Here is an 11,438-nt window from a genome sequence, read left to right as displayed (position 1 = left end):
CACACTGTAATAAAACCTTCAGTAACACTTTGGATCAGTAATGCTCGATCACACCCTGAATACAGAATCTGTCACCCCGATCTATAGATTTGCTACATAAGATCCAATAAAACAAAAAACACTGTAAACCCGTCATCTGCTACCTGTGACCCTCCATCTGCTGTGAAACTGCTCGTCCCGGCCTGCCACATAAGCTGTACTTTACCGTGGCATGCTGGGACTTGTAGTTCCATAACAAACCAGGAAAAGCCCCATTTGGCACGAATGTAAATCACTGGAGGAAATACTTCATACAAAAGCAATAAGTGGAACGTAGAAGAGAGGACGTCCTCCCTGCAGCAGCGGCAGAGCATCGCACCAAGATAAGCAGGTATGGGCCTTCACATCCGTATAGGCATATAGTAGATATTAAGAGGCCTGAAGACTGCTTGTATGAACAGCGCCCCCCAAAGGAGGTCCTCACTGCCCTCTTCCCAAATACTAACATGTAAGCAATGGATGCTTTACATAAGGAGATGGCCGTCTTCATATTACATTTCTGCTCCAAATTTAGTGTGTACATCACAAAACACATCCAAAGGGCCGTAGTGTGAGACAGCAGTAGGGGGAAAGAAAAAAAACAATATAAAAGCACACACTTCTGTAAAAATGAGAATACAGTAAAAATAAACAAGCCTTTGATTTATAAATGGCATTATTAATTTGAGTTTTTGCACTAAATTCTTCAAAAAGGTTATTTTTTTTTTTTTAAAGAGTTTCTATAAGCAGTAACATGTTCAATATTATTCTTAAAAAAAAAAGAAAAATATAGGGGGCACTTTTCCCACCAGTCTTGATGAGACATGCACCGGACTAAGGTGCACTAACATCAGGTAAGAGATGTACATCTTAATGACCATGGCCTCTTTCAGCTGCTGTGCATCAGAGTAAGAAACATTACAGCCAGGGACCGGTATACATGTCGGTCGTGGATTATAATAATTTTAAAGTGTATACATTAGGATGAATTTGTAGGCCGCACTTTGTCATGCCTCCTCTCCACCATGGCTCCTGCACCGCCTCTCTGCCCCCGCTCTTTGTTGACATGGGTGCAGCGGCGAGGTTGGCTAATTGCTAGGCTCAGTGGTCTATGTGGACAGAGCTGCTGAGCCCAGTGATGGTCAGCAGCGGTCAAAAACTGTTGTGCCATCACCACTGCAAAAAAAAAAAAAAAAAAAAAAAAAAAAAAAAAGTGTCGGGGCAGGAGCAGAGGAGCAGCACAGGGTAAATAGTGCTGACTTGTTGATTTTTACACTTTACTTCGGAAATAAAAGTAAAAATAATTATAAAAATTAAAATAAAGAAATGCCTTCACTCCCGGAGTGGTCAGTAGTGTATACCATACCTGTAATGCTGCCCTGATGGCGATGGGAGAGGTCACACACCGGTACAAGATAATGGCGACCGCCGCACTGCGAGGAGTCTGGACAGAAGCATTTGCATTATGCTCCTTCCATCTAGCCACATGGACGAGCAGCAGCCCCGACTGAACGGGATCCGCTCCTGCTACATTTCCATAGAAAAAGAAAGTCTGGATTGTAGAAAAAAGGTCCAAGATACAAAACCGTATGCACAGCCTGAAGGCGCGGTCACCGGATTAGGCACACGTCCACTATACAGAACTTGGCTCGGCAGGTGGGGCAAGGCACTTGGCTGGACAGCCAGGTCTCCGGATGCTGCTGGTCCTGGCGGCTTGCGAACCACTTGCCCATACAGGTTAGGCACCACATGGGCCGGCAGTAACACTGCCGACACTCTCCTTCGATTGCCTCGTGGCAATACTTCACCAGCTTGATGTTGGCAATAGTCTGCATGCAGCCAATGCAGGGCTCCAGCTCCTGAAAAGAGAGGAAATAGGTCCAGTCTTACTCTAGACTCAGATCTGTCCCTAGGAAAAGCTGAAGGACAACCAACATGGCCGCCATTATAGCCCCCCGGAGATAGTAGGTGCCACGTCTGCAGGTGGCAAGCAGGAAGCAATGTATTACCCATGAGTCTCCTTAAGAAGACCCCTAGAAAACCCAACCACATATCCGCAAAGGCTGTTGGCAGCCACCACTATGGAAGCTTGCTGCCATTTAACCATTTACATGCCGCTAACAATCTGACAGCAGCATTTAAATGGTTCTGCTGCAGACAATCGTGGGGTCCCCACTGACTTCACCAGAATTAAAGTTGCTCAGTTACTGCACGTCCCCCCAAATTGTTGTATGTACTACTAAAAGTGAGCCCCCTCATTAAAAAGGTACAGGGCTATTCCCATATCCCAATATGTAGCAAGTTTAATAATGACAGCAAATACCTCCAATTAGAAGCATAGTATAGTTCTTCTGATTCACTATGCCTCTTTGCAGGGCATTGCAGTAGCTTGGGTATCCATGGTTACAACCACTAATAATGACAGTTAGCTACTGGTCATAACCATAGCTTAGCTAGTTATGGTTATGACCATTAGTTAACTAACAGTCATTATTAGTAGTGGTAACCATGGATACCCAAGCTACTGCAATGCCCTGCAAAGAGGCATAGTGAATCAGAAGAACTACACTACATTTCTAATTGGAGATACTTGCAATTACTTCACATTTGGACAGGATCTTAGAGATGGGAATACCCTCTAAAGTCTCAAAAAAGTCAAAACTGGTTTTAAAAAAAAAATATATAAAAATTCAGATTTAACAAAACAAGAATTATTTTTTTTCCAGATCCACCATTCATAAAGTGATTGCTCTTCCTGACCAAAAGGTACAGGCCTAGGAAAAGTGGAGAATTAGCAAAAAAGGGGAGTAAAATGGTGGAGGAGGGGGATAAAACAGATATGGGAAGATACTCCAAATGTCCCAACCATCTGATACAAGTAGGATATGGGCAGACACGCGAGCCCAGCTTTTCTATCCCTGACACATGGACACAGTGTACTGTGGTAATGGACGTCAGCCCCTTGCCCTGCAGGAATTACCCGGTTGCTCTGCAGCTCGTACACCTGATTGGCTTCCACCAGGGAGCGGAACGTATCCAGGAACATGTCGCTCAGCGTCTGATGTATCACCACGTTGGCTGCGTTTCGTATGGGGGCGCGAAGCTTCTCCTTCAGGTCGCCGTATTCTGTAGAGTTCAATCTGCAAATATATAAACAAGGAATAAATGACAGATCCTTCATTTCTCTTCCATGCCCTACAGCCCTTAAGGGGTATTCCCATCTCCAAGATCCTAATATGTAGTAAGTGTAATAGTAAATCCCTCCAATTAGAAATGTAGTATAGTTCTTCTGATTTGCTATGTCTTTCCTCATGTGCAGGACCTTAGGTATCCATGGTTGTGACCATTGATATAGTGACAGTTAGCTAGTTGCTGGTGGTCGTAACCATGGATACCTAAGCTACAGCAATGCCCTGCACATGAAGAAAGACATAGCGAATCAGAAAGACTATACTAAGTTTTTAACTGCAATATGACTGAAAGAACACCACAGCAACCAAATATAGTACATTGGTGAATGATATTATATTTATAAATATATATGTTGCTGCTCAAAAGAGAGGACTGATACTGGGGATTGCAGCCTCAGCGGACCACGTGGACGCATCCACGCTGAAAACCACTCCCCGACATTTTAAACGTTACCATCAAAGTAACCCAAGCCTATTGAGGGTTCGGGGTATCGATACTATCGAGGCAGGGATACGTGGTGGTCCGATTTCTCAACGATTAGCTCGACTGGAGTCTAGGTGGATGTGGACCTTAAACACTCTACATCCTACTGGACTCAATGAAAATATCAGTTTCGCCCCATTTTTATAGTCTGCTGTCCTCTGTATAACCAACAAATCTAAATGAAAAGAATCCCTTTTATGTTTGTATATCTAATTGTTGTTTTAATTTCTAGGTTTTTATGTGTCTGTTTGTCGCTTACCTGTTGTGGATAATTACGGCAATATACATCCACCCATTGATGCAACGTGAAGGTTCTCTTCACACCGTACCACAGATACCATAATGGAGAATAGTGAGAGGCTATGGAGCTCTGTGGTGTCCCCCATATATGTGGATGAAAGACTCCTCTTCCCTGACCCATTCGTTCTTAAGTGTATTATGTACAGTGGAGGAAAATACCCGATATTTCCCTTTTTTTTTTTGCATCTGTGTACATATGCGCCAATTATACCATGATATTATTGTAATGCTAATGATTGTGAATTTTTATTTATATATGACGAAAGTATTGCAATATTTTTTTCAAAGTATTTGGTATTATAAGAGATAATTTGGGGAGAGATATGGGTTAATGTGCACATGACATGATATAGAGTATTTCATATCTATCGTGTTATTGGTCCCATATATAATGTGACCCTATACTTATTTACTATATCTTAGTATGTATTCTGGGTACCTCTTTATAAATATAAAAGAAAATAAGAAAGCTATGTCTGTATCTATCATTGTTTTGTGATAATGAGGTCCCATAGTTGTGTATAGGATCTCTTGCTGTTTTCACTTGTGTGCGAGTCCGATGTGATTTACAGTGAACCTTTGGTCAAATGGGCTATGCCTGAACGCAGTGGGGTCGCGGTCCTGGTGTATACGCTGGCTTACGGAGTCCTCAAACGTCCTGGACGTGGCTGCCGTGTATCCTGGTAACGGTGACTTCTCTGCGTCATCTATGGGCATGGTGAATGTACTTGGGTGCATTTAAGCCCTTAACGACGCTGTGTATGATGCAAGTTCCGCCCAACCACGCTATGTGAACAACGTCACTTCCGCCCTTAATGATGACACGTATGACGTAGGTTCCGCCCAAACTCGTCACATAAGGAACGTCACTTCCGCTATACCGGGGAAACGTCTGTGGTCAATTCCGCCCCTCTTTGGGGACGCAAGGCGCGTCGGTCTGTGTATAATTGGCGGTGGGGTAGGGTTGGCGTGGTCACGTGTGTAGGGGGGAGGTGTAGACATGTATAAAGAGGTGGTGATTAGGAGGCAATTGGCCCCCCTATATATACATACACACACACACACACACACACACACACACACACACACCAGGTGTGTGACAAGTGGTACTGCCCCTTGAGAAAGGCAGAGCGCCGAAACGCGCGTTAGGGACGGCCTCAGTGTGGTGACCACGTGTAGAACACTCTGGGAGGCATGTTGTAAATTCATTTGATGTACGATGTCTGATGTCTATATGTGAGACACACTTTGATTTAGTAGGTTTTGAGAATGAATACATACGATGTGAATACCACTTTAATATCAGAGTAAAGTTTGATTTACCAAAAAAGGGGAATAGAGTATGTGTGAATATAAACCCTTGAATACAATTTTATTTAGATACATTAAAAAGAAAAGAAAAGAAAAAAAAAAAAAAAAACACACACCAACACATCTCAGGTGTACAATGAAGAAAAAGGCCACTATGTAAATGTCTGATCAAATGCTCAGAGGCAGAAAATGGTGTGATCAGAGCACAAACATCGGATAGACAGGGGGGCGTATATAGATCCTTCCATAGGGAATTGTCCCTACAGCAGCCAATTATTGTGGTTTGGATAGACTGATAATATTCTTATAACATCACAGGTCATAAGACAAATACCACAATGGGCCTTTGACTACCCCACGTCACACGACGTGAGGGAAGGCATAAGTGTACAACAACGGGAAGAGGGGAAAGGGGCAGTTGAGACCCCTAGGCAGATCTAATATGACCCTGACTATCCTATCATCCCTATAGAGGTTCCACACCTATTGCCAAGCAGGAACCTAAGCCCCGAATGTCCCTAGAGCTAGGCCCTAGGTAGGGAGGGGACGGGGTGAACACTAGTCAGGCCCCACTGTAACTAAAGACAAGGTAAACAAACAGAGGGGATACACTTAGCTTGAGAAGACACCAGAGAGATAACGTCAACTGTCCTCCAAGGGAAGTCCACAAGAAGAAACTAGCTGACTACTATTACTCCACGCATGGACAGAGGAACATACAGCCATCACCAGCGACTCTCTGGAGACACTGAGTTTTTAACTACCTAGCAAGGGTGTGTCAATTAGTAGCAGAACGTAGAGGTCATTGCTGGGTCCTAAAGGGAGAAAGATATAACTATACTACAGATATGAGGGGGGAAGGGGATCAAGAAGGCATCTGCAATGCCATGAGCAGTGACCTTCTACAGCCGGATCCAGAGCGACTGTCTTGTCACACCACTCTGGTGTCATACCAATATCATGAAAAAGCCTCCTGATGATCCAGCATATGGTAAAACGCGTAGAGGCGCAGCATATCATGTATAACTATCTACTGACATAAGTCTTCATTTTCTATTATTTTCTGGCGTGCTTACATATCTTCTAGTATAGGAACCATGTTGTCTAGACTAGTATACTGGTGTATCTAGCAGGGACGATTAGGGCGAGCAGCCGAGGAGCCAACTCCCGCATTACTAGGGTGCCAACCTCCACTGCTAGGCACATACAGCCTAGTGTCCACCCTAGGGAGACACAGGCCTAATGTGTGTTATGACCTGGGATGTAATAAGGATATTATTGTATCATGGTCTATCCAAACAAAGATCTCTATCGATAGAGATCCTTGTTCTGATCACATCATTCCTTGGCTTTGAGCGTTCGATCAGACATTCACAGTTTGGTCGTTATGATATATCTAACTGCAATTGGATGATCCAAGGGCAATTCCCATGGTTCGGATTTATATACACTTCGCTGTTTATGTGTATTCTGATCAGACATTCATACTGTGGAGTTTATTATCTTTCCAACCACAATAATTGGCTGTTGTAAGGACAATTCCCATTGGCAGGATCTATATATACCTCCCTGTCTATGCGATGTTTATGTGCCCTGATAACACCATTTACATGGTGGCCTTTCCTCCCTATACACCTGGGATGTGTTGGTGTTTTTTTTTTATATATCTGAATTAAAAATTCTATTCTTTTAAAGGGGTTTATATTCACACAAATAGCCCTTTAAATCAGACGCCTGAATGTCTTTTTTGCTGGAGGCACAATTTACATGAAGGAGTCTCCAAAACATCAGAGATGACATCATCCATTATCAGTGACTAGAAGAGCCCCCATATACAGTACAAGAGTCAGCTGGACATGTACTGTGTATGGGAGACTTACCAGAAGCTCATACACTACCTGATATCGAAAGACTTGACGTTGGGGTTGACGCTGGCGACCAGTATGGTGATGAACTGCACGGGCGTGTTGGAGTCTGGGGAGAGCTCGTGCTGCCTGGACTCTGTCACTGTCAGATGAATGTCTTGCTGCTGTGCCACGTAAATCTTGTAGGTGGTGACCTTCATCACCCACGTGTCTGTGACGATGACCCGGGCACCCGTCGCCCCAGTTGCAAACTTGTCAATTCTTCTAAACTCCCTGTTGATGGAGGAAGCAACAATCCTCCAGTCAGACTGAGGCAGCGCGTGGTGGGACAGGATCTGCGCCAGAGGGTGGTTCTGCCACTTCTTCTGAGACCAGTAGAGGGCGAGGCAGCCGGTGATGGTCGGGAGGATGACCACAAATACAGCAAAGATCCTCCAGCCTTCACTGGCAGAGGAGAAGTAATACAGCTGCTTCTCCGGGGCAGCGAAGCACATTCCTATATAATAACCTGAGAATGAGAAGAGGGAGAAGTCACAATCCTGACGGGCAGAGGCGTATGGGGGGCCCCCACAGGCAGAGGAGGCGCAGGCGGTCTATGGGAGGGGGGGCACAGGCAGAGGAGGCACAGGCGGCGTATGGGGGGCCCCCACAGGCAGAGGAGGCGCAGGCGGTCTATGGGAGGGGGGGGGGCACAGGCAGAGGAGGCGCAGGCGGCGTATGGGAGGGGGGGGGCACAGGCAGAGGAGGCGCAGGCGGCGTATGGGAGGGGGGGGGCACAGGCAGAGGAGGCGCAGGCGGCGTATGGGAGGGGGGGGGCCACAGGCAGAGGAGGCGCAGGCAGCGTATGGGAGGGGGGGGGGCCACAGGCAGAGGAGGCGCAGGCGGCGTATGGGAGGGGGGGGGCCACAGGCAGAGGAGGCGCAGGCGGCGTATGGGAGGGGGGGGCCCCACAGGCAGAGGAGGCGCAGGCGGCGTATGGGAGGGGGGGGGGGGCACAGGCAGAGGAGGCGCAGGCGGCGTATGGGAGGGGGGGGGGCACAGGCAGAGGAGGCGCAGGCGGCGTATGGGAGGGGGGGGGCACAGGCAGAGGAGGCGCAGGCGGCGTATGGGGGGGGGGGCACAGGCAGAGGAGGCGCAGGCGGCGTATGGGAGGGGGGGGGCACAGGCAGAGGAGGCGCAGGCGGCGTATGGGAGGGGGGGGCACAGGCAGAGGAGGCGCAGGCGGCGTATGGGAGGGGGGGGGCACAGGCAGAGGAGGCGCAGGCGGCGTATGGGAGGGGGGGGGGCACAGGCAGAGGAGGCGCAGGCGGCGTATGGGGGGGGGGGCCCACAGGCAGAGGAGGCGCAGGCGGCGTATGGGAGGGGGGCCCACAGGCAGAGGCAGAGGAGGCGCAGGCGGTGTATGGGAGGGGGGGGGGCACAGGCAGAGGAGGCGCAGGCGGCGTATGGGAGGGGGGGGGGGCACAGGCAGAGGAGGCGCAGGCGGCGTATGGGAGGGGGGGCACAGGCAGAGGAGGCGCAGGCGGCGTATGGGAGGGGGGGGGGCACAGGCAGAGGAGGCGCAGGCGGCGTATGGGAGGGGGGGCACAGGCAGAGGAGGCGCAGGCGGCGTATGGGAGGGGGGGCACAGGCAAAGGAGGCGCAGGCGGCGTATGGGAGGGGGGGGCACAGGCAGAGGAGGCACAGGCGGCAGATCAAGGAGGTGCAGTCGGGAGGAGGCAGCCACTCACCCAGGGGCAGCAGGGAGTGCACCACCGCAGTGGCCGTGGTTCTCCGCACATGGTACTGGATGAAGGCCACGTCCTCACTCCCCAGCCAGCCGGACAGCAGGTTCTGCACGGTGATACCGGCCGAGTGGAACTCATTGGGGGTGAACACAAAACACACGGAGAACACCACGTAAGCCAAAGTAAACGTGACAGCCGGACTATCCATTACACCGAGGAGAGGCGGGAACCCGGAGAACAGCGGACACTTCCGGCCACCACAAGAACAGGGCACACTTCCGGCCAAACAGATCGCATGGAATGCCGGGAAGTGTAGTTATATGGCGGTGCTCAGAGTCACGTGACGTGGGCCAGCTGTGCTGCGCATTGTGTAGTGGATCAGACACTGGCGGCTGCGCTGTCACAATCCAGTGTAACGGACCTGCAGCTGTGTGCAGCTGAGGCGTTATCAGACCCCAGCCCCTCGTGTACTTTGGGTCTCCACAGCTGCGCACTGGCCTGTTGTTCCCCTACATCTGAGATGACAGATGTCTTCTTTATACAGCCTGTTCACACCATCGGTGGTGACGCTATAGTGACACCCAACAGACCCTACTATAAGTCCTGGGTGGGAAGAACCTGACCCAGAAAACACTAAATACAGAAATAAAGTTATCATTTGTTTCTTTACCAGAATTCCAGTGACGCCGTCTGGAGAAGCCGCCAGTCATCTCCATCTTTATTTTCCTCCTCTTCGTTGGTTATTTCTCCAGCAGCTTCGCTGTTAAAGTCCCGGGGTTGTCTAGGACTTTACATTGATATCCCACCCTTAGGATAGGGCATCAGTCTGACCGGTGGGGTGCGACACCCGGCACCCCCACCCATCATCTGTTCCCAGGATAGGGCATCAGTCTGACCGGCGGCCGGAACCACTCAGGCCTCATTCTTATTGGAATGTGCACATTATAGATTCAGGCGGAAGGCAGCAAAACTACAAAGGAAACAAAGTGTAAAGAAACATGTGAAACAAGCCAGAGCATGTGTTACACCTGAGACACCTCAGAGAACCCCCTTATACTCTGATCACAGCCAGGTTTGTTTCCCATGCGGGCCCCTTCTTAGTTTTGCTGCCTCCAGCCTAAATTTACAATCGTGGCCAAAAGTTTTGAGAATGACACACATTTTGGCTTTTACACATTTTGCTGCTTCACTCTTCTTAGATCTTTTGGTCGGATGTTTCTCTGGTTACTGATGTACAATTAGAAGCATTTCATAACTTTTTTAAAACTTTTATTGACAAATGCATCAAGTTCATGCGAAGACTCAATCAGTGGCATAACTAGAGTCAAATGGGCCCCAGTGCAAATTTGGATCGGGTCTCTCACCTGCATGTTGATCAGATGTTTTGGCCCTTGTAGCATTCTAGATACTGTGTAGACATACATGTTGCCCCCACCCCCCCCACATAATGTCCCCAATCCTGGCCCCTTCCTGTAATAATGTTCCCCATCCTGTTCCCCTTTTAGTTCTAATTTCCCCCATCCTGGTATAGTGTCCTCTATCCTGGGCCCCTTCCTAGTATAATGTTCACCTTCCTAGTATAATGTCCACCATCCTGAGCACCTTCCAAGTATAATGTCCTTCATCTTGGGTCCCTTCCTTGTATAATGTCCTCCATCCTGGGCGCCTTCCAGTAATAATGTCCCCACCCTGGTACAATGTCCTCTATGCTGGGCCCCTTCCAGGTATAATGTCCTTCATCCTGGGCCCCTTGTATAATGTCCTCCATCCTGGGCGCCTTCCAGTAATAATGTCTCCCACCTTGGTACAATGTCCTTCATCCCGGGCCCTATCTTAGCATAATGTCCTCAATCCTGGAATAATGTCCTCCATCCTGAGCCCCTTCCAGTAATAACAATGTCCTCCATCCTGGGCCCCTTCCAGTAATAATGTCCCCCACCCTGGTACAATGTCCTTCATCCTGGGCCCCTTGTATAATATCCTCCATCCTGGGCGCCTTCCAGTAATAATGTCTCCCACCTTGGTACAATGTCCTTCATCCCGGGCCCTATCTTAGCATAATGTCCTCCATCCTGGAATAATGTCCTCCATCCTGAGCCCCTTCCAGTAATAACAATGTCCTCCATCCTGGGCCCCTTCCAGTAATAATGTCCCCCACCCTGGTACAATGTCCTCCATCCTGGGTCCTTTATTAGCATAATGTCCCCCACCCTGGTATAATGTATAATATAATAAATATAAATGCAATCGTGAATGTAATATATAATGAATATAAATATAAAAAGTGAATAAAAATAAATGTTAAAAGGGGAGAGGAAAGGGAATAGTGGGGAGTGAGAAGAGGGGGAGGGGTATTTTTTGTTATACTATAGATTCCAACATATATATAGCTGCTCTTTCTTATGGTGACATCAATTGATTTCCCCTATAGTTACATAAATAGAAGCTCAGCAAGTCATATATGAGGATGACCAGCCCAGTTAGGTATAATATATATAATAGTTGACGAAACTAGTCTCCTGTTCAGTCCCATCGCAATGGA

General features: G+C 48.2%; 1 protein-coding gene across 1 annotated transcript; it reads right to left on the bottom strand.

Moving 5' to 3' along the window:
• Window positions 1–9,206, bottom strand: TMEM129 (transmembrane protein 129, E3 ubiquitin ligase). Its single transcript, XM_073649102.1, has 4 exons — window positions 8,900–9,206; window positions 7,203–7,677; window positions 2,999–3,158; window positions 1–1,877 (listed from the first exon to the last, which is right to left on the bottom strand). Exons 1-4 carry the CDS (start codon window positions 9,102–9,104, stop codon window positions 1,629–1,631), a joined length of 1,089 nt encoding a protein of 362 aa, XP_073505203.1. The 5' UTR covers window positions 9,105–9,206; the 3' UTR covers window positions 1–1,628.
• Between the last annotated feature and the right edge of the window lie 2,232 nt (window positions 9,207–11,438).

This window comes from Phyllobates terribilis, unplaced genomic scaffold (assembly GCF_046119375.1).
Source record: "Phyllobates terribilis strain yellow unplaced genomic scaffold, ASM4611937v1 Scaffold_1__5_contigs__length_1240528914, whole genome shotgun sequence".
Classification (NCBI taxonomy): Eukaryota; Metazoa; Chordata; class Amphibia; order Anura; family Dendrobatidae; genus Phyllobates; species Phyllobates terribilis.
The sequence above is the reverse complement of the archived record's forward strand: the minus strand, read 5'-3'. Positions and strand labels throughout refer to the sequence as shown.

Coding starts and splice junctions, on each gene's coding strand:
- TMEM129 (XM_073649102.1), bottom strand. CDS start 9,104: ATGGATAGTCCGGCTGTCACGTTTACTTTGGCTTACGTGGTGTTCTCC. Junction 3,159..7,202: donor GTCAAGTCTTTCGATATCAG/GTAGTGTATGAG, acceptor ATATATTTGCAG/ATTGAACTCTACAGAATACG. Junction 1,878..2,998: donor ACGAGCTGCAGAGCAACCGG/GTAATTCCTGCA, acceptor CTCTCTTTTCAG/GAGCTGGAGCCCTGCATTGG.